Source organism: Passer montanus, unplaced genomic scaffold, assembly GCF_014805655.1.
Source record: "Passer montanus isolate IOZ18808 unplaced genomic scaffold, ASM1480565v1 scaffold34, whole genome shotgun sequence".
In the NCBI taxonomy this organism is placed as follows: Eukaryota; Metazoa; Chordata; class Aves; order Passeriformes; family Passeridae; genus Passer; species Passer montanus.
Genome location: NW_024368152.1, coordinates 8,732,796 through 8,755,307, shown reverse-complemented (window position 1 = coordinate 8,755,307; position 22,512 = coordinate 8,732,796). Strand labels below are relative to the sequence as shown.

General features: G+C 37.5%; 1 protein-coding gene across 6 annotated transcripts in view; it reads left to right on the top strand.

The window, feature by feature from the left end:
- Nucleotides 1-22,512, top strand: part of ROCK2 (Rho associated coiled-coil containing protein kinase 2) — a 104,888-nt gene that overhangs the window by 31,122 nt on the left and 51,254 nt on the right. For all 6 annotated transcript variants that reach the window (XM_039715703.1, XM_039715702.1, XM_039715700.1 and 3 more), the window contains exons 2-3: nucleotides 9,162-9,243; nucleotides 19,932-20,032. In XM_039715703.1, the coding sequence (XP_039571637.1) occupies nucleotides 9,162-9,243; nucleotides 19,932-20,032 (183 nt within the window). The remainder of the gene's footprint in view (nucleotides 1-9,161; nucleotides 9,244-19,931; nucleotides 20,033-22,512) is intronic.

Below are 22,512 nucleotides of genomic sequence, written 5' to 3'. Positions count from 1 at the left end.
AAAATATTTATGTATTTTAACATATGTGCATGTAGGTTTTTCCATACTGCATCCAAATTCTGTACTCCAGAGTTAGATGTGATTTTGATTACCTCAGTTTTATTAATCACTTTAACTGGAAATCTGGGCTCATGGAAATATGGTGGAGTACAGCACTTACATTTCAGAAATATGTGGTGCAGCTGATAAGAATATGCTGCTGACATCAAATTTGAAGTTAGGCAGGAAGTAACATGATGGGCAGGCCATTTTTTATTTGGTTAGAAGTGTTTTAAAGAGTGATTTTAAAAAGTAGCTGGTATTTTTAGTACAGGGAAATTTTATAATAATTTGTTCTGAATCAGTGACTATAAAAAAAACCCAAGTCCTTTTACAACTTCTAATTAATCATGCTTTTAAGGGAGGAGGGTGCTAGGCTTTTTCTTTTTTTTTTTTTTTTCAAACCATGTTGTTTGCAGCTTCTGTTACTGTAATAGAGGTAGTTACAATTTTTGTCGTTTACCCTAATAAGTATTGTTTTTATTGAGTAGATTGTGTACTTGCATCTTATTTATCCATGAGTGCTAAACAGATTAGTAAAAATAGATTATATAATACAACCATCAGCATTACATGGAGGAATATATAGGAAATTAATTTATCTGAAAACAAATTCACAGTGCAATTGAAGGGTGAATGATTCTGATGGTGTAACCTGCAATGGATAATTGCTGACAGTAGCTTCACAGATTGAACTGTCTGAGGTTACAAAAAGATAAATAGAATAGTTTTCATGATGGACAAGTGGGATTCTTAGTTAATACGGAACAAGGATGACCTTGTGGTCAAAACATGATTTTAAGGATAGGCTGTGTGTACCTGTCTCCGTCCTCAAGCATAGATGAGCCTCCTGACCTTTTATCTGTGTTCCTGACATTACCTCTTAGTCCAACAGCTATAGCCTTTGGATGCCCTTTTTGAGAAAAGAGGAATGAATAAAAGGCTGTGTGTTGCATTTGGATTTTCTTGAAACAGTAGGCAATTCAATTTTTTCAGGATGAGGGAAACAATTCCAGGCATGGGTTTATTTTTTGTGCATTTGTAGATAGTTGTTTTGCAGTTCTAGTCGTTGTACTGTTTAGCTTGATTGCTTGGGCAAACTCCATCTGAGCTGGTGCATAAATGACTGCAGGAAAGTGACAGTCAAAATTACCAACCCGCTCTTGCTCTCTTGTTAAGGAGCAAAGATTGCTAATAAAGGCCTTGGAGATTTCCAATGAATAGGAAATTATCTCTGATGTAATTTTAACAGGTTTGTTTTTCTGGGCTTTGGTGCACATTAATATTTTGAAAGCAGTGTGAATTCTAAAATCAAAAGTAGCTAAAGAACCTGGAAATGTACAGTGACTTCAGATGAAAGCAGGGTATGCTGAACTACTGAATTTTCCATGGCTACAGTGATAATCAGCAACACATGCAAGACCAGTTTTATTTTATTAAAGCTTAAAGAGAAAACAGCAACCACCAATTTGGAGGAAAAAAAATGTGCATTTTTGTAATGGTTAAGTTTTTGGGGTTTTTTAAGTGAATAATGTTAAATGAATAATGTTAATCTTCAGAGCTTCTGGTTTCCTCCTGCTTTCAGTCCGTTTTCTTTGGTTTGATTTACTGCTTTTGTGTGTTTCTTACAGTAATTTTTGAAGATATTTTAGGTAGGCTTGGAAGGAATTTTAGAGATCACTACTAAAGGTTCCACAGCTGGACATAGTGTAATAAATATTTCTCTAGCTTGTGAATCTCTTGTGAAGGTGATTTCTCAACTCCCTTGAGGAGCTGCATTATGTCAGTTTATCACTACTGCTATTTAGAACTTTTTTCCCTAATCTGTGACCTCACCTTTGTGCCTAATTCAGCTAATTTTTTATGCTCTTTTGGGGAATGTGGGGAATTGTCTATCATCAGCATCACTCATAACAGCTTTTTATGTTCTGAGAGAACTTGTCTCCTTAGGCAAACCTTTTTAAAGACTAAAGTCTCTGGTCCTGACAGCCTATTTTAGCACAAATTGCTTATCATTTCCCTGCTCTTGTTAACTTCCCTTAAATTCTTTTCCAGCTTGTCTTTTGTAGTCCTCTGAACAGGGATTCACAGAACTGGACACAGTATTGTGGCTTAGGCTGTACCAATAGCAGCAAATGATTTCTGATCTTTATTTACAAAAGAATCTTAGTTTTTCATGAGGTCTTATCCAGTGCACCTCCTGTTTATGCACCTTAAACTGGACTTCTAGTCTGCTATAACTCCATGTCATTTTCCATTATCTTCCTGCTTGGTCATTATTTCAATTTTTATATTCTGTGCATTTAGCTGCTTTCAAAAGCATATGTTAGTGGAGATCCCCCACCCCCCTTTTGTATTTTGAGTTGCATCTGACTGTATTTTTTTCAGGGTTTTTTTTCCTTCTTTTTAAGGTAATTTCAAATGCAGTAAAAAGCCTGTGCTTAAAACTCCAAGCTTGGTATCATTTGCTGAATTTATTTATTTTAGTTTTAGTTCTTAATAGATCTGTTTCTGATTTTGTTGCTTTATTGTGGTAATGAAAATATTCTGTAGAACTGAAACAGGAAAAACCCAAGGGAATTTCTTTTTGACACACTTTTCCAAGTCCTGACGATTACCAAACTCCTAATAATTATCTTTTGGACCTTTTCTCCATGATTTCCTATACCATATTTTTTTTACTTTGCCAGTGTTAGTATTGAGTCCTGCATTTTTTTCCTGTGTTAAGATGATTTGCTTTATTGATTACTCCATATAATCTGCTAGAAATCTTTTCTATGCTACTGTTTTATCTTTGAGAAGAACACAAAAAACCTTAAACCCTGGGTCTCACATATTAGTCTTCTAGGTGTTTACAAGATGATTAATGTCTTGTTCTAACTAGTTTGGAAAACCCTATGCATTTTAATGGTAGTGCTTTGATTTACCCTTTTCAGTTCTGCTGACCTCTCCCGTTCTCCTGAGTTTTCAATGTAAATTGATTGGCACAGTCTCATTAAATACTGTGAGTGAATTTCAGTGTATCTTGTCCTCAGCACATTTCTTCATGTATATAATGATTTTCTTTAGGATTTGTTTTCATTCTTATCCCAGAAAGCATGGAAAACTTAAACTTTCTGTGCAGTCTTTTTTTTCTTTTTTTTTTTTTTTGTAACTCTTAATGGATTTTTTTGGTAATTCTTAATATAAAGTATCTTCCATTGTTTTCTCTTGTCTCTTGTAAACTACAACTGATCATACCCTTTTGCCTTCATGATCATTATTTACATGCTTCTACTGTTCCATAGTGGTGTTCCTTAACATCTGTCTTGTTGCATCTTGAACAATTTTGTGACTATACTTTTGTAAGTATTTTTTTTTTTTTGTAAGTCTTAATGGATTTTTTTGATAATTCTTAATATAAAGTATCTTCCATTGTTTTCTCTTGTCTCTTGTAAACTACAACTGATCATACCCTTTTGCCTTCATGATCATTATTTACATGCTTCTACTGTTCCATAGTGGTGTTCCTTAACATCTGTCTTGTTGCATCTTGAACAATTTTGTGACTATACTTTTGTAAGTATTTAGAAGGAAGCTGGTTTTGGGTTGTTACCATCCTATTGTTATCATTACACTTTCAAATAGCAGGGGAAAATGTATAAAACTCTTAAAATATGCACATAAGATGCAGCACATCAGAGGACATGTCTTGAGGAGTATTGCTTGTATGATGAAGAAAAATTTGCCTGTATTCACTAATAGACAACATTAAAACCATTTCAGTATTTGTTTACCTTCATGTACAGAAATCAGATTGTAAGTAAAGCCTGTTGTTAAGTATTTACATACTCGTTTGTGGACAGTAGCTGCTTTTAGGTTTCTAAACTGTACATACTCAATGCTGTTAAAAAAAAATCTGTTAATTAATGTAAAACTGTTAAAGAACTAGAATAGCAAGACCTCCCAGCAGTAAATGTCAGCTGCATTATCATGGCCCAGATTATTCCTTCACATACTCATTACTAATGCTTAAATAAGAGAAAAGTGAATTGCAACATATCCTAGAGATGACTGAGCAGGGAAAAGGTTGTATTTGCCTTGCATATGACCTTTCGTTTGTTTTTCCTATTGTAGGCTCTTACTGAGCTGTTCACCTTGCATCCAAATGTAGCTTCTCTGTTATGGAAAGAAGCAATTGCTCAGGAAAGACCAGAGTTATTTAAGGGTCCCATTGGCATATGGAAGAACATAGTGGAGGTTTAGTCCTGGGAAGAGTCATTAGATGCTCACTTTCTGTGTTCGTAGATTTGGGTAGTTCTGCCTTTAAAAGCATTTAGGCCCAGTTAGAAAAATGCAATGTGACTTACTTTTTGCTGCAGCATATTTTATTAAATTTTATTTGGTGATTTTGAAAAGGAAAGGAATATTTAAATTTTTTAATAAATAATGGTATAGTGGATTTCTGTAGGATCTCATGGGTGTAGGTTGGATGGGAACCTTGAAAGATCATCTATTCCAGCTCCTTGTCTGTGGGCAGGGACATCTTTCACTAGATCAGGCTTTTTATATTTTCCAGTTATCGCGGGATTATGAATTGTTTTCTGAAGTAACTGATACCTTTTCTGTTCAGTCATGCACTATTTGGCCTTGTGTTTTATGTTTTTTACATCATGAAAGTGAGGGATAAATCAAAATAGCCAAAGCTGCTTTTGACAGCCAGTGGAGTTTACATGCACATCTCAATATTAGACAGGTTCAGACAGTTACTTTAACATCAGAAACTCTTATCAACAGAGAATGGTTTCATTTGGTGAAGGCTTCTGTGGGTTTGCCTGGAACTAATATTTAGCTCATTTCTGAGAAACTACTAGTATTTTTCCCTGTCACTTACCCTTCTGTCAGAGAACAGCATAAACATTTAGTTTATGTATTTCATGAACTTTTCTTGCCTGTCTTTTTCTTGGTTCATTCAGGTCGGTAGAGAGTGCAGACTGGCTGCTGGGGAAGCCAAGCTCCATGTTGTCCACAGAGGGTGACTGCTGTCAGAGTGGCCAAGAGCTCTGCTCCTCATGTAGTAGGAGGGTGCTGCAAAATTATCAAGTTTGGTCTTTTCTCTTGGAAAACATTTCAGCATGTTTGCCATCGGCAAAAGGCTTTTGATGGGGGCAGATCTGTCTTTGCCAGTGATGCCTATGCTTGGGAGCTGCTATTTTTGGCCTGTTAGCTCAGACTCTTTTGTAATAGCAGAAAGCGGAAGCGAGCAGTGAAATCCCTTTAATAGCATATTTCCTGGTTGAAGTGACTTATCTGGGAGGCCTAGACAGAGGAGACGTCATTTCCTGGATTACTTCTCTTCAGAAACTGTCTGTTTTACTGCATAATCTTTTGACTCTGCTTCTTAGTTGTAGTGAATTTTTCTGTTAAGTGATATAAACTAGGTCTTTCAATGAAAATTTAAAGCTTTAAGGAAAACTTTTGACAGAATGCTAGTGTGCAAGAGAAGTTTTTCATAAATTACAAGTTGATATGAACTTGAAATCTCTACATTAAAATTTTGTTTTTAAAGCTTAAAATCTTGTCTTTGAAAGAGTATGATAATAAGATTTGTTCACAGGGCTAAAAAAATTTGACACACTTTCTTTTTCTTGTGATGATTATAGTTATCACCTCTCTTTGACACTAGCTGTATCTGGCTTTGTTCAAGAGTTAGGACACTTCCAAAGAACTAAAATAGTCAGTTGTGCTGTTCTCAAATTTCCTTTCTTTAATAACTACTTGTGAAAAGTGTTACCTGGAGTCCATGAAAAAGAGGCAAAAAGAGCTAATTAAAAATTAGCTGCAAATATGGCTCTGAGTTTGTATAGCCCACATATTCTCAGTTTGTATAGCACACAGAAAAGTCATGGAATCAGAATGACTTGGGAAAAAAGTGACATCTGAAATTATAATATATAGTTCAGCTTAAACTGGAAAATGTATGATTGGTTTGGACCTTGTAATCCAACTTCACTAAAATTTTTTTGGCCGATAACTATTCTTTCCTCTGATGTTTTGCATAAAATAGAAGTCAAGCACATATAGAAACCCATATATGTGGGTTTCTTGGTCAACCACTAAAATATCTTCACATGAAAAGCATTAAGACATCAGGTGACCCCACCTCTCTTCCCCTCCAAAATGGCAAGAACAAAAATATGCCTTCCTGATTTTTCTTAGCACAGACAGCTTTTACATCTCCCATAAAGTGTCTACCCAGTTGTTCATGACCGTGAGAGTATTTTCTCAATAGCAGTGAAAGAATAATGTTGGAGTTTGGTGTAGACTGCCATCTAATTGGAATTGATACTTCATTGAGCTAGGTGAAATTCTAAAAGGTGGCCCAGCTGTTCCTGTCAGGGCGTTCAGCGTGGTCCTTCTCTACATGTTGCAGGGTGAGGATCCATATTTCTGCAGACACACTGTGCTGCAGAATGAGATACCCTTTTTTGAAGGTGGTGTTTGCCAAATCAAGAGTAGTATGGATTCTCTTATGCTATCTTGCAGGAAGTCATCTCAAATTAGTACTTTCTGTTGGATTTGTCCAGATTATTGGGCATTAACTGCATTTCATGTAGTGAGTAATCCATAAGTATATAACAACTTTGTTACTTTGGTTTAGTTTTATTGTATCTTCTGTGAAAGTGTCATATAAATTAGGAATAGATAGTAAGTCTTCTGTCCCTCTGAAAGATGAGTATGATGTCCTGGTGCATCACTCCTTTCTCCTTAATTTGTCTTGCAGGAACTGTTATGGTCAAGGCTGAAATAATTCCTATATTCACTGTTATTAAAGCAACTACTGTGCCTTCTTGACCAACTTTTTGTTTGCTTATTTACACTGTCTTTTACTTCTTTCTGGTAGGAAGTTCTAAAACTTGATGTGTAAGACTGTTACAACAGTTAAGGTTACATGGAGTCAAGAGTAAAATTCCGCCTTTTTTCTTTGCAGCAGTGGAAATATTACAGGTGCTACAGAATGTTTGAGATTGGCAAGGACCTCTTGATATTGTCTAGTCCAACACCCTGCTCACTGCAGGGTCTACAAAGTAGGTTTCTCAGGACCATGCCATGTCAGATTTTGAATATCTCCACTGGTGGAGACTCCACAGCCTCTGTGGGCAATTTGTTCCAGTACTTGAGCACTCTCAGAAGGAAAAAAAGTGTGGTGTTCAAATAGAGTTTTGTATGTTTTACCTTATGTCCATTGTCTCTTGTCCTGTCAATGAGCAGTGCCTTTTCTTCTGTCCTTCCCATCAGCTGCTTACAGACACTGATGAGTTCTCCTGACCTGAGTCTTCTCAGGTTGCAGTCACAGTTCTTTGAATCTTTCCTCCTTGGAGAAATGTGTTAGTGCCTTAATCTTACTGGTCCTTTGCTGGACTCGCTTCAGTAGATCCTGCCTTTGATGATTTGGGAGACCAGGAGTGAGCACTGCACTCCAGGTGGGACCTCATCAGTGCAGAGTAGAAAGGAACCTATTGTTCACCAGAACCTTCTGGTGCTTCTTTGCAAAGCTGCTCTCCTGCTTGTCAGGCCACAGCCTATGCCTGGTACCTGGGGTTTTTCTTCTCCAGCAGCAGGACTTGGCTTTTCCCCTCACTGACCTTTGTGAAAACTTTCTCTGTCCAAGAGAAGTGCCCGTGCAGGGGTGCGCTGCTCGTGACCAGCTCCGACTGGACTTTGTGCCACTGATCAGCCTTCTGGGCCCAGTCTTTCAACCAGCTTTTCATCATTTGTCTAACCCATACTCCATCAGTGTGTCTGTGACACTTTCCAAGACACTTTCTTTCGTTAGGAGGCAAAAATAAATAAATAAATAAAATATCTTCATTTTGGAAATTGTCTTAACCATTAATGTGGTTTGTGGTGTAAACTGATATTGCCACGGATGAGCTGGTCTTATTTTTGTATGAGCTTATTTAGGACAAAGTGGCATTCAAAATGTATTTAGTAACCTTAGGTATTGCCTTTGAATATCCAGATATGTTATTAAAATTAATATTATAATGATTTTAGTAATATTTGCAATAAATTAAACCTTCCCAGATATATTAATAAAAAATATAAAATCAGCAGGTTGTTAGCTATAGCCTCAGTTACGAAGAAGTCCAAAAAGCTGTCTAGTTCTGTTGGCTGCCTATTAATAAACATGATGCAGTCTCTGATTTAAATCTCTGTGATGCCCTGTCAAGGCTCAAAAACCTGAAAAAGCAGTCTCAGGATTTTGTTCTTAGGGCAATGAATAAAGCTGCCAGTTCAGGCTGAGCACTGGAGCTGCTGACAATGAATGGTGTATACTCCTCTTAGTATCTGAAACTAATTTTTAGTTTTATTTGTGCCTGTGTAACTGGAAAGGTCTCTGTGTTTGAAGAGTAATTTTCTAAAGTTTTTCCAGGTTGCAGAAAGATGGAATTGAGTAAAGTCTTGTAACAGGCATTTAAAATACTATTTTTAGTTTAGCTTTGGTGATCTCATCCCTTGCCATTTTAGAAGTCTCAATTGTTTTCTGCTGAGGCATTGATAATGGGTAGCAGAATGGCATGTGGAGTTCTGGCTTATCTTCTGTTGAGTCACTTAGAAAAGGTATTTTAGTGTTGTGAGCCTGAATTACATGGTGAATTGTCTTCTTAGGTTTAGGCCATGTCTTGTTTCCAAGAAAAATGTGTGGTTGGTTTTTGAGTGTCCAGAATGAGAAGATAGAGACTTTGATGAAAGCAATAATATGGATATACAAACATAAAGTCTTTGCAGGAAAAGTGTAACAGAAGTAAGAAAAGTGGATTGACTGAACTCAGTATCTTAAATCAGTGTTTAATGAGTAAGATTACTTACTGATTAAGATTAAAACTACTACTCCAGTTTAAGTCCCAGTGCCACTAATCAGTGGTAATATAGCTGTACTGTTTATAGAACTTGGAGCCAGTCAGTGTGTGTTGGCTCCTCTGCTGGTTTATAAACATACTTGAGAGCTTGTTTGATTTGCCTACTAGGAATGTAATGCGTGCTTGAATAATGTATAATCAGTCTCAGTGCAGTAATTTTAAGTAAGTTGTTAATTAAGATTTTAGAATTCAATTAACTTGGTTTTATTTTTTTTTCAGGATGGCTTGAATTCTTTGGTCCTTGATCTGGATTATCCAGCGCTGAGGAAGAACAAGAACATTGATAATTTTTTAAATAGATGTAAGTTGCAAGTGGCTCTTAAACAATGACATTGTTGTGATCTCAGTCATAAGAAGTGGAGTGGTCAGAAATGCATTACTCATGGTTATTCTACTAATTATTATAAATCTGAGCTTCAGAAGGCTTTGGAGGACCATTTATTACACAAAGAAATTTCATTTCAGGGAGTTGTTATATTGTGAAAATATATTGGAAAATACCAGATTTTTCTTTTCCTAAATACGGTTGGAAAAACTCTTTAATGTTATTTTCCTATCTTACATATGTGTAGCTACATAACTTGCTAAGTATATCATAGTTGTTATTCTTCAGGAATTCATTACCATGAATGTCAGCATTGTTTATAAAGTATATATTTAATCTAACAGAGAAGTTTTCTGTGGATTTTTAAAGATACATTGTTGTACCTTAAAATCTGTTGGTTCATTTTTGGACCTTTGCACAAATGTTTGTGATTCTCCCCAAATTAACTGTAGACAGGATCTTGGAGTTTATTAAGCATATGATTCTACATCAGAATAGCTGTACTTTGTGGTTTTGAAGTGTTTTCTATTGTTGTATATAAGCAGAACATTTTTTCTTGTAAAAATACCAGATTATTTTGTAAATTGCAGTGAGTAAGCCTTCTTGGAATAACTATGCTTTGTAGTGAGTTTATTTTGAGATATATATTTTTAAAAAAAAGAACAAAAAACCCAACCTTTTCTGTTGCATATGTTGAGGTTAGGTTTCTGCAGATGCAGTCTTATTAGCAACTCCTTTTAAATTCTTTACTGCTAAGACCTGTATGTGTCTGCTCTCTGTTGCCCTGGTACTCCTTGGAGTATCCACTCAGAGTCCTCACTTGAATAGTGGCAGGTGCAGTAATTTGTGGTGAGTTCTTTTTTTGGAATTCAGTGCTTCTCCATCAGGTTTAGCAGAGCCCCGTAGATAGACATACAACTTTTACAGTTGCCAGTAAAATGTCATTTGGAGAAATCACTTAAAAATACAGTAAATAAGAAAGCAGATTAGGACACAGAGGCATACCTTAGGATTATTTTCAGTTTGAGTTTAAAGGAAATCAAGCACATATTTTTGAAAGAAAGTGTCTGTAACAGCATTTTAAGTATTTTTGTTATTTGCAACTGAGCTTTGTATGTGTAAAGTGAGGGTAAACCCCTATGAAAATGACATAAATAACATTTATCAGCAAATTCTATAAGCTGGTCATATTTGCTTTTACATTACTATTTTTGCAGTAGAACAAAATTAGAAGCCTGTCTCTGATCAGAACACCAGTGTCTTTTGACTATTAGAAATAGTAACTATGGGAAAACAGTTTAGCCTCAGGAACAGGCTGGGGTTTTGGTTGTTATTTGATTGGTCTTTGTTTGTTTGCTTGTTTGTTTTCTGCAGCCCCTGAACATTTTGGCTGGCTGTCTCCCTTTCTTTGAAGGCTGTTGCTCCTTCTCCTCTAGGTTCTCTGTCATTGTTGTAGTAAATATTTATAAGTATCTTATGTGACGTGGGGGCTACCAGCAATGTCAAACATGAAAATATACTTTTGTTCACAATTTTATTACTGCCTTTTTATTGTCAAATCAGCTGACAGTGTACTGTTGAAATAGCCAGATACTAATTAAAAGAATTTTGAGATGTGTTACAAAAAAATTCACAGTAGCTAATATTGTTTTTAAGGGTGCACTTCATCCTTACCTGTTGAACTCTAAAATAGCATGCAACACCTGACTGTTTTGTTCAACATATCGTGTGATAGTGCATCTTCCTTAAGAATCACACATGTAGCTTCTCTCCTGTTTCTGTACTGACTGGGAGAGAATAAAAATACTGCTGCATATCTTCTGAGATTCACACTTTGGGAAAAAATAAACTGTGAAATGAGAATTTTGTAAACATTTGAGGCTGGTAATGTTTTGATATTGCAAAAGAAAGAATCAATCCTGCCGTAGTGATTCATTTCAAAGTTTTTCCAACACAGGTGGTTGTACAGTTTGTTATATACCACACAGGGGAACTGAGCAGAATTAATGCAGAGAGTCAGGTTTCATTTTTTCTTTTGATTAAAACTAGTCAGGCAAAATAAAAGCAAAGACCAGTTTCTGATTTTCATTTCACTTCACTGGTACTTGTGCTAGCACAAAATGAGCCGCTCAGATACAGGAAAAAACAGGACAACAAATAGGTTCTTATTGACATTGCCATTTTATGCAGTTTAAAATTGCTAAATCAATAGCTCAGACCTTCTTGGAAACTGTTCTGAGGGTAGCAAGTATCACTGGAAAGAGTGCAGCACGTGCTTGCTGAAGCCTCTTGCCACCTTGGGCTTGGAAGAAAAGTTGGGAGCTGTATTGAGAATTTATGGAGCTGTAAGTTGTTGCCTTCTTAGGGTAAGGAACAGTGAGTTCTTGTCTCTTGTGATTTTTCTCAGCATCTGAAGAACTGCCACAAATGCCTAGCTGAGAACTGCTGTCAAATGCTTCTGACAAACTCTGTGAGCAGTCTGTGCCAGGGCCTGGAGCCTGCATCCCTCCCCAGGGCTTCCTGAGGCCAGCACGGAGAGGTGGCAGGGCCTCCTGGGAGTTACACTGTGCTGCACAGTGAGGCAGCTAAGCACAGTCACTGTGACTCTTCTCATCCACATTACACAGGTCTGCAGAAATTGTGGAGAGCACTAAATAATCATCACGCTTTCAGTCAGTTTAATAAATTCTTAATTCTTCCACAATAACACTTTGAGAGATTAATTTTCTTTTTCCCACCACAATCCCAGAGGTTTGCATACACCCTGCTTCCAACCTATGTCAAGTTATTAGTATTCAGGTTAATGTTTTTTTAATATTTTTTTTAATTTAAAAGTGAAATATCTAGCACTTCAGCTGAGACATTAATTTATGTTCGGCTCAACTCATAATTGCAAGCTGAAACTCAAATGTTTCAACTATTTCGCAAAGGCAGTTTATTAATTGTCCATACCATAGGAGTTTGGTGTATTCTGTTTCTGTAACCACTTTTCCAAAGCAACCTGTTCACTTGTTTAATATGAAAGAAACTCTTTAATTGCCTGCTTGCCTTACTATTCTGATTTCTTACCACTTTCTTTAAGATAGTGAATCAAAGTGTAGCCTGTGTTTGTTATAAGAGGCCCATTAAATATCTGACATAATACAACCATTCCTTTTCAGTCTTTTTGTTCCTTTTCTGTTGCTTTAATCAGCTGTTTGGGTTCTGATTTAAATGCTCTGTTTTTTAGCGTATTCATGGAACAGAAAAGTGTGATGCAATATTTAATTCCCAAAACAATGAGGAATCTCATTGCTCCTCTGAGAGCAAAAACTAATTTGCTTACTTTAGAAAATGAAGCTGAGTTTTTCAGCATGGGATTGGTCTAACAAATCTTTCTTGGTCTTTCCCCCTTCTCTGATCCAGGCAAAGACAATAGGTTGAGTAAATTCTTCCAAGTCAATTTTTGCTGCTGTCTAAGATTTGCCAAGTGTTAAATCATGTCTTAGTGGCTTGTGCCTTTATTGGTGGTCTCCCATTCAGATGCAACTTAGTCTGAAATAGTTAAATAACAGGTTTAAGCAATAGTTGGAAACATTTAATCATTTATCATCTTATCATCATGAATAGAAGGGTAGGAAAAATGGATTTTGAGCAAGTCCAAATAGCAGCATAGAGAGGGGTACCATCAACAGGCCTTGTAGAACCCAGAAGTTTTGACTCCCTAAATGGATTGGTAATTTTCTGTGCATTATTTAGCATCACTCAACAGCTGGAAACTTGCTGATGTTATGTAGGATGGCAGACTTGCAGAGTGTAGTAGCAGTGGATGTATTTACAGTGGAAGGGACTTCTAGTAGAGATGTGGCACCTGTGCACCAGTTTTTCTAGACTCCCTGAATAAAGTTCCTTTGGCCATTTTCCTCTCCAAGAAGACACTGCTTACTTGGAAGATTAATGTATTGCAAAATCAACAGTTCAGGTTCCTTCCGTTGCGTTTGTTATGTCATTTGAAGTTTCTGAATCCTGCCCATCTTTGTGGTTACCGACAGGAAGCGGTGTTACGCGGTGTGGTGGGAGTGCCTCCCAGGGCTGCAGCTCTGTGTGTGCTCTGGGCTTCCTGTCAGCAGCACTCATGAAATGTCAGATGCCATTTGCTATCTTGGAAATTTAGTGCACTGTAGAACTTCCACTGAGTTAAGGAGCTAATTGCTCCTCTGGTTTTCTCTTGGCTTCTCTAAGGCAGCTCCCTGCCAGGTCTTCACAGTCGCCTTAGCAGGCTGGGCTCCAGTTCTGTTCTTAATGATATTGTTCTGGTAGGAGTAGGGATGGGAGAGGTATCAAATAACCAACTTTCCCAAGCAGAGCATGGAAGCCACAGTGTGTAAGACAGAATGTCTTAGATGTATAAACAAGTTATATGTCAGTGTCATTAACCACATTCCCTTTTGGGTACTTGTTAGATACAAAGCAATTCAGCCCTGCCATCAGGCTTATTTTCATTACATTAGGGATGTGTTCTCTGTAAGCCAGAGTGGGCTGCTGCTTTCTGTTTCCTTATGTTCTGCTCTTTTCCATCTATGCAAGAGAAGATAGTTCTCATGTTCCCCTTTTATTTCTCTGAGGGAGGAAGCATTACCCTTTCTGGAGCTGTGCCTTTTAGTTCCTCCTGATTCTGCAAGGTCTCCAGCATCATCTTCTTCTTCTTCTTCACACACCTTTGACCAGACGCTATGGACGCACCCGTAATTATTTCGGTCTTTCTGTTGTGCTTTCTGTTTGGTTTTGTTCAGCTGTGATATTGCAGCACTTCCTGTCTGTACTTCAGTTTAACTTCTAGGTGGACTTCTGCCTAGGGCAGCAACTTTTGACTTAACATACTTCAAAGCAGCACTCATTGACTGACTGTGATCTGTGGGGTAAAATTGCACTCCCTTGAAATTTTATTCATCATATATACACTCCCCAGAACTGCTTGATATGCATTTTTTTTAGAAAAAATAACCTGCATATTAACTTTTTTTTTTTACCTTAAAAGGCAGAAAAGTTTGGGTTTCTCCTTCCTTCCCATCCCCCTTTACTGTCCTAGACAGGTATTTTTTCAATTTTCACAAGCATTTGCAGCCTTCAGCCACATTCTTGCTGCCAGCTGTCAGTGACTGATCCAAACACTCTGCCCTTTCAGAAAGTGAAACTTAATTTGTTTAAAAGTTATAGTGCCATTTTCAAATAGTAAATCAAAAGTTGTCTTTAAAGACTCTTTGTATCTAACATTCCTGGTCCTTCCTGTGTTAATGAAGTAAACTGAGTCATAGGTGATGGTATTCTCATGTTTTAGGACTTTTACTTAAATGTCACAATATTTCTATAAGATTCCATTGCATCCTGGGGCTGGGGTGTCCATCTAATGCCTTCCTTGAACATAACATTGTCCTGCTGGGCTTTGTGCTGCTGCAAATTCATGAGATGTGCAAACAGATACCAAAACTTTCAAACTCATCTGTGTGAAATCTGAAAGTTCAGACCACTATAAGGCAGCTATTGGAAAGGTCTCCTGCAACCTGACTTAGATCACATTATGTGATATGTGAACTAAATCTTAAGATCCAGTATGTTGCAATTATGATGTGGCTTCAGGCTTAATCAAAGCTTGTCTTTTTGCACCCCAATTTTTTCATTCTATGCATTGATTATCTGTTCCATATCCATAAGATTTTATGCCAAAATAGACAACCCATCTGTGTTACAGATACCTTCACTACATTTGCATCCCTATGTGATATTATTATTAACTGAGATTATTAAATGTTAAAGGAGTTAGGAGTAGTGACCTGATTGCTCTCTAAAGAGGGGAAAAGTGGAGAGGGAGGTGCTGAGCTCTGCTTCCGGGGATGCAGTGACAGGACATATGGGAATGGTCCAAAGCTGCACCAGAGGAGGTTCAGACAAGATGTCGTGAAACATTTCTTCACTGTGAGGGTGGTCCGACACTGGAACAGGCTTCCTTGAGAGACAGTCAATGTCCCAAGCTTGTCAGTGTTTAAGAGGCATTTAACAACTTTTAACTGTTCCATTCCATTCCATTCCATTCCATTCCATTCCATTCCATTCCATTCCATTCCATTCATCTTTTAGCAAAGCAAGTAGTATTTTTCATTCTCAGCATTTCCCAGGGATGATAAAACTAGTAACTCCTCGGTTGGTTGTTTCATATATTTTTGGGTTTTTCATTGTTTGTTTGCATTATTTAATGCTTGAAGAGTTTCACTGGAGCTGTAGTAATTTTGTTTATGGTTTCTACCTTATACAGAAGTATTCCTGTGAGTTTCTTCTTAGATATTGAGCTGCGTAAAACTGCACACTGCTTTTTCATGTTTTTAGATCCCTGCTCATTTCACATATTTGAAAACATTGAAATATGTCAGAAACATTTAAAATAAACTCATGTCATTCCCATGTCTAATGAGATGTAACATTGTATTCAAACATGTAACTGCACATTCTCTGTCACTTGAAGTTTGCTGATATTCTCTCTCTACTGCTGCTTCCCGTGAGTTTGTATTTATCTTCCTTGTCTAGTGCCAGGCCTTGTGCTCTGCGGTTCCAAACACAGCATTCCCTTTGCAATCTGCAAAATTAATTAACACTATTAACAAAAATAATAAACTTGGTGTGGGTGAAGAACTGTTGCTTTCCTGTGCTCTTGCTCTAGGCTTTCATGATTCTGTATGGAAATAACATCATCATTCTCTCAACTCTTCTTTCTGTTGACATACTGGATAACTTTGGTCTTACAAGTACACTGAATGTAGCAGATTTGTTTACTTTTGGAGATTTTAATTGCCTCTGTCCTTACAACTTTACTAGCAGATCAGTCTCTCATTGTAACAGTAATCTCTCCCCTTCCATGTCACATCCAGTCTTTTCCTCAGAAGAAACATACAGTTTTGTTTTTGTGTTCCACAGGTTAGGAAGGATCTTTGGAGGTCAGCTGGTCTAACTCTCTGCTCAAAGTCAAGCCACTTCTGATGTTATATCAGATTGTTTAGGTTCTGTGCAGTTGAATTTTGAGAATTTCCCAAAGATGGAGTTTTTTATACACTTGACAGTCTGCACCTTTCCCCCATTCTTACTATGCTTTTCCTACAAAATAGGCTTTCCGGTATTTCATCTTGTCTGGTGACTCTTGTCCTTTCACTTTGTACCCCTTAGAAGTAAAACCTCATTTCAGCTTCTGTTGAGACCAACCATTTATCCATCTCTAACCTGAACAATTCCAGTTCTCACAGCTTCTCTTGAGCATCATGTGAGCATCTGGGTGGTCTTCCATGAAGCTAGGGAATGTTTAGTATTTTTTGTGCACTGAGGACCCCAAAGTTAGTCATAATATTCCAAATGCAGTTTCACAAATGACAGATTGGGGAGGAAATCTACTTCCCTCAACCTACTGGCTGTGCATTTCCCAGCATGTACTCACTCACACAGTCACTGCAAAGGCTGGCTTCTCATTCCACTTTGTTTGGCTTGTTGTCCACAAGGGCTGTCAGGTCCTCTTTCTCATGGTGCCTTCTAGCTGGTGAGTGCGTCCTGTTCCGTGATGTGGTGCTGTTCCATCCCAGCTACAGGACTCTGCACTTGCTGTTGTTGAACTGTGAGCTTCCTGTCAGCTCGTTACTCATCCTGTCTGGGTCACTCATAGAAGCCACCTTGTCCTCCAGTGTGTCAGCTTTGAACCTGAAACCACTGGCTGTGACTGCAGCAACTTTTCCACTGTCCTGGTAATTCCTCTGTGCAGTCCATGTCAGCCTGGTTTCGCTGTAAAGATGCTTTCAGATGTTGTGTTGGAAGTCATGCTATAGTCAAGGAAACGTACTGCTTTCCCTTTGTCCATCAAGACAGACATCTCATCATTGAAGGAAATCAGGTTAGTCAAACACAATTTGTCCTTTCTAGATCCATTCTGGCTGTTCTTATCCTTCCATGTGCATTGTGTGCTTTGAAGTGGATTCCTGAAGAATTTTCTCCATCATCGTTTTGGGCAGTGTGGTCAGGCTGCTGCTCCACCCTGCAGCCTCCTTGTTGTCCCTTTAGAATATGGATGTGACATTTGTGCTTTACCAGTCATCACCTTCCCAAGTTGCCATGACCTTTCAAAGGTGATAGAGAACAGCCTGGTAGTGGTCTTGACTGGTGTTTACAGCACACTTGGACGTATCCTGTATTGTCTCAAGACCTGGTATATGTCAAGTTTGCTTCACTGGAGCTGGGAGGCCTCTGAGGAGGGCTTGAGAGTGAAGGGAAGCAAAAAAGGCATAGACTGCCTTGATCTTCTCCATGTCCCTGGTACTAGATCATCTCCCTCTGAGAGCAGTGGGACCATATTTGCCTCAGTCTTTCTTTTATGGCCAATGCATTTATAGAGTCTCTTGTATCCCTTCATAATACTGGCTAGTTTCAGTTTCAGCTGAGCTTGGTTTTCCCAATTCCATCTTTTCTGGTTTGGGAGGTTGCTGCTGGGTAACCCACCTCAGCTTTCATGTTCCAAACCTTTACCTTTTGTGGTGAGTTGAGGCAGAGGTTGCCCATTTAGGCAGACTGGCTCCTTGCCATTCCTGCTCGATTTCTAACTAGAACAGCTCGATAGCTAACTAGAACAGACTGTTCTTGTGCTATGAACGTATCATCTTTGAAGATCGGCCCACTCCTCTGGCCTTCACAGCAGCTTTTCACAGGATCCTGCCAGTGAGTTTTCCAAACGAGCCATAGTCTGTTCTCCTGAAGTCCAAGGTCTGCTATTTTCCTTCTTCAGGTCTGTTTGAGTCTTAAATTTCACCATCTTACAGTTGCTTCTGCCAAGTCTGCCACAGCCAGTTCATTCTTGTTTGTGAGTAATAAATCAAGAGTGCCTCCTTGTCCACTTCTGTTGCACTCCTACTTAGACATAAGGGTCCCTGCTACTGAAATCCCTGAAATCACATTTCAGATTTCACACATCAATTTCATATGATTGATATGAAATCATATCAATGAAATCATTGATATGATTTCATATCAATCAATCAATATTGATTGATATGAAATCATATCAATGAGTGCCTCCTTGTCCACTTCTGTTGCACTCCTACTTAGACATAAGGGTCCCTGCTCCTGAAATCCCTGTGTTGTGTTGTACAACACACACAGATACTGATATGATCCATAACTGAAAAACGAGTATCACTTCTTACGGCTAAGTCTTGTACTTCAACATCTTTTGATTTCAGAGGACTCTGTGCAGAAGGAGAGATCTTTCTGGTGTGAGTTAGGTGGTTGTTTTGAGGGTTGTTAGGACTCAGTAAAATGCCTTATTGGCTTATTGCTTGTTTGGAAGAAAAGAAGTGTTCCTGATGGTCAGGCATCTTGGATTGCTTGTGACCTGCCAAGTTGCTCTTCATGCATATGTAGGAATGGTTAAGCTATTTACTAGATGTTCTTATCATTAACTCCCTTAGACCATGTCATCTTTAATGTCATACTGGATTAACTGTATTTCTCATCCTTTTCTCCTCTGTATTCAGATCTGAGATCCTCCTTAATGCCTTTCTAGGGATAAAATTCCATGGTATTTGACCCTTAACAGGGATCTCACAGTATAAACCTCTACCCCTCTCTGAATACAAGCATCCACAGCTTTTCATACAATTTCATACTCTTCCCTGGTAGAGTTCTTGCGCCAGCCATCTGTTTGCTTTGTTTTGTTCTTCCTTTAAGTGTGTGTAGGAGCTTGTCATGCCTCAGATTACCTCCAGTATTATGGATTCCATTCACTGATTCCGTTATCTTTTGTCCTCATAATAGGAATAGATTTTTAAAAATGCATTTAGCTGGGAATGCATTCATAGCATGCATCATTTACAAGATTAAAGAGTCTCTAGGACCTTGTGTGTTTTTAGAACTCGTCAGAGATCAGAATTTCACTGTTTTCCCTTTTACAGATTCTCACACCTGCTGATATGACACATACTGACAGGCAGTGCTTATCTGCAGAATGCTGAATAGAGTATTGTAGACATCATTTTAAAAAGTGTAGAACTACACATGCAGTGAACACCAAAAAAGCAGTGTGAGATGGCCAGCAGTTACATACGCATATGTAAACCTGAATCAGTGTTTCATATGGAATGGGTGAGTGGATGTGCCAGATCTTTGTGTGATCTGCAGTTGTCCATGAAGGTTACCATGGCACATTTCTTGCCATGAGAGTGCTGTTGAACCCTCCAGGTGTGTAGGAGCAGGTTGCACCTGCAGTGCTTTTTGCATACCACATACTCCACCTTGGCATTATCAGTGGAGTGTCAGTGGATCCTGGGAGTGCAGCGGGTAGCAGGGAATGATTGAAAATTCCAGATAGGCATCTCTGGCTCTCTTCCAGAATCTTCCCATAAGCTTGTGAGTCATTATTAGAGGTGTGAAATGAGAGTCAGCAAAATATGAAAGATATTTCATTTGTTAAAGCTAAAGGTAGACGGCTAAAGGTTTCCAAAGAATAATGAAAGGGGATATTAATAGTGACTACAGATTACAAGAATTACCAAGAAGACTCTAAACATTTGAATAAAAATAGCTTATTTTTATTCTAAATGAAGAGCTAAAATTGTATTCTGTTAATGCATGCATTATCACAACTTCTGCTTGATTTGTTTTAGATGAGAAGATTGTGGAAAAAATCCGAGCTTTACAAATGAAAGCTGAAGACTATGATGTTGTTAAGGTGATTGGAAGAGGGGCTTTTGGAGAAGTGCAGCTGGTAAGAATGTAATGATTTAATATTTAGACAGATTAACAGCTTTAGCCAAAACCTTCCTCAATCTTCTTGTTTTATATTTAAAAATTCTTTTGAAAAGAACAAGTGTAATTTTCATTGTATTGGGATTGTTTCTGTGCATAGTAAACAGTAAATCTGAGTTTAAAATATGATGGATAAGAAGGGAAGAACTCAGGAATGTTTTCTATCCTTTGATCAAAATTAAAAAGGCAGTTCATGGGAATTCTAAATCTTTTTGGCAAGAAGTATCACTGTGTAATAATATGTGAAACCTTCCACAAAAGAGCAGGTGAACACTGCGACAAAAGATTTTTGTTTTGTTTTTGTTATTGTGATGCTGGCAATGTATTTTAAGTGGCATGACTCACAGGATTTTTAAAAGATTCCTTCCATAACATTGTCCACTTGACATTGTATGCAATATAATATCTAAAGTATGAATGAGATTACTGTTAAAATTTCTATTGCAGAGAAATTTTGTTATAAAAAAAAAGCCAATCACACTACAAAAAGTAACTTGATGTATCAGATGTAGTCTTTTCATTTAATTTTGATTTTTCCAGGACTTCCAAGTCCTACTGTCTGATAAGTGGCACAAAAATGTGAACCTATGTATGAGATGGATTGATGTGTCAGTTTTGAAATAAGTATTGGATGTAAGTGCCAGATAGAATCTAGAATGCAAACAGTAGGGACAAATATCATGAGCTGACAGATAACTGTGCACCAGCTGATCCATGGTGATTTTCTGGGTGAGTATTTTCAGAGGAAGAGAGGTATGAAGCAACTCAATGGAAAGGGGAGCAACTAATGTACTGCAATTGAAGCTTGTTATCTTGTTACCACAAGGTAACAAAAATTTTTCTCTTGGTTGTACTTGTTGACCTGGAGCTGGCATTTTACTGCTCTGTGGTAATTTTGCACTAGGTAGCTGGGAAAATGATATTGTCTTGTAATGTATAACCATTTTGGAAGATACATAGATATGCTGGAATTTTGTTCAGGAATGTGTTGAGATCTAAGCTGTGAAGGGCTTATAGGAGACACAGTGTATAATGGCAATAAATTGATGATCCATTTATAAAATTCTTTGTGTTTTCCATATTAGTGTTGAAATTTGTTGGAACTTGAAAAAAAAACCCCCTCTGACTAGCCTAATGTTATTTGCATGACTCATGGGTAATTTGCAAATTTAGATGTGATTAGTATGGCAGATAGCAACATCTAATTAGCAATTTAGTTTTTAAATTTTTATTCATCTATGTCATTTTTTAAGACAACTTCATCCAAGTCTAGTAGCATGAGAATGTAGCACTCTCTTATCTTTCTTTCTATCAGGGTCCTTTACACTTTGTTTTTGTCCAGAAGAGTGAATGAACTATGGAATGGAGTATTTCCAAAAATCCTCATTTTCTAGCAAGGCTTTAAAGAATTATTATGTATATTTATATCCTTGTATGATTTCATATCTTGATAGGCAAGAAATGAAAAACAAAACCAAAACCTGCAACAGAACCTTACTTTCTTGTGAAGGGGCTGCTGCAAGGTGTTTGTATGAAAGCAGTCGAGTCTGTGTCTTTTCGATGACAGTCACATCAAATGGTTTATTTTAAAGTCCTTTATTAGACATTTGTATCTTTACATTAGTCCATATGGAGCAGTGAATAGAGATGCTCCTTATGCACTGGCATGTGAAGTCAGTGAAAAATCAAGTTGTAAAGAGCAGAGTTCATTGTCCATTTGTTGAGGGGGTAGGAGATAAAAGAGAGCAAGTCCCAATAACAAAAATCATGTGCCATTTTTAGATGTCACACTCATATTTCCTGGAAGCATCCAAGAGAACTATATTTTTCAAAATATAATTCTCTTGGATGCTTCCAGGAAATATGAGTGTGACATCTAAAAATGAAAAAAATGAATTGTTTTCATATGTGTATTTCTTAAGAACAGAAGGGTTTTTCTAAATTATTTTTATTTTCTTTTTAACAATTAATTTCAAATAGAAGGTCCTGATTTGTTCTGGAAACTCTTCTTCTTAATTCACTATGTCATACATAATTTAAATTTTAGGAAGAGATAATTTTTTGTAGTGTACATACTGCAGTTGGGCACTTTGAGGGATCTGAAGACAAACTTTATTTTTCATTTGCTCGACCATTAAAATGTAATGACAAAATGCCTAGTAACCTGGTCATACAATGATGGGGTTTGGATTGTGTTGTTGTCATGGGGATTTTTAAAAAACCTTTAATAAGCCGTTCAAAAAAAGCAAGAATCCTTGGTATAAAAAAGAAACTTCTGTGTCTTCATATAGAGCTCCTCTGTACTTCATGTCAATTTAAAAGAACACTTTTTCTGGAGAGTAAAAATACAAGTAGAAATCATAATGTTATGCAGTCTTACAGCTGAAAAGCAGTGGGATAATAAATACAACTGCAGATCTGAACTAATATTAGCTGGTG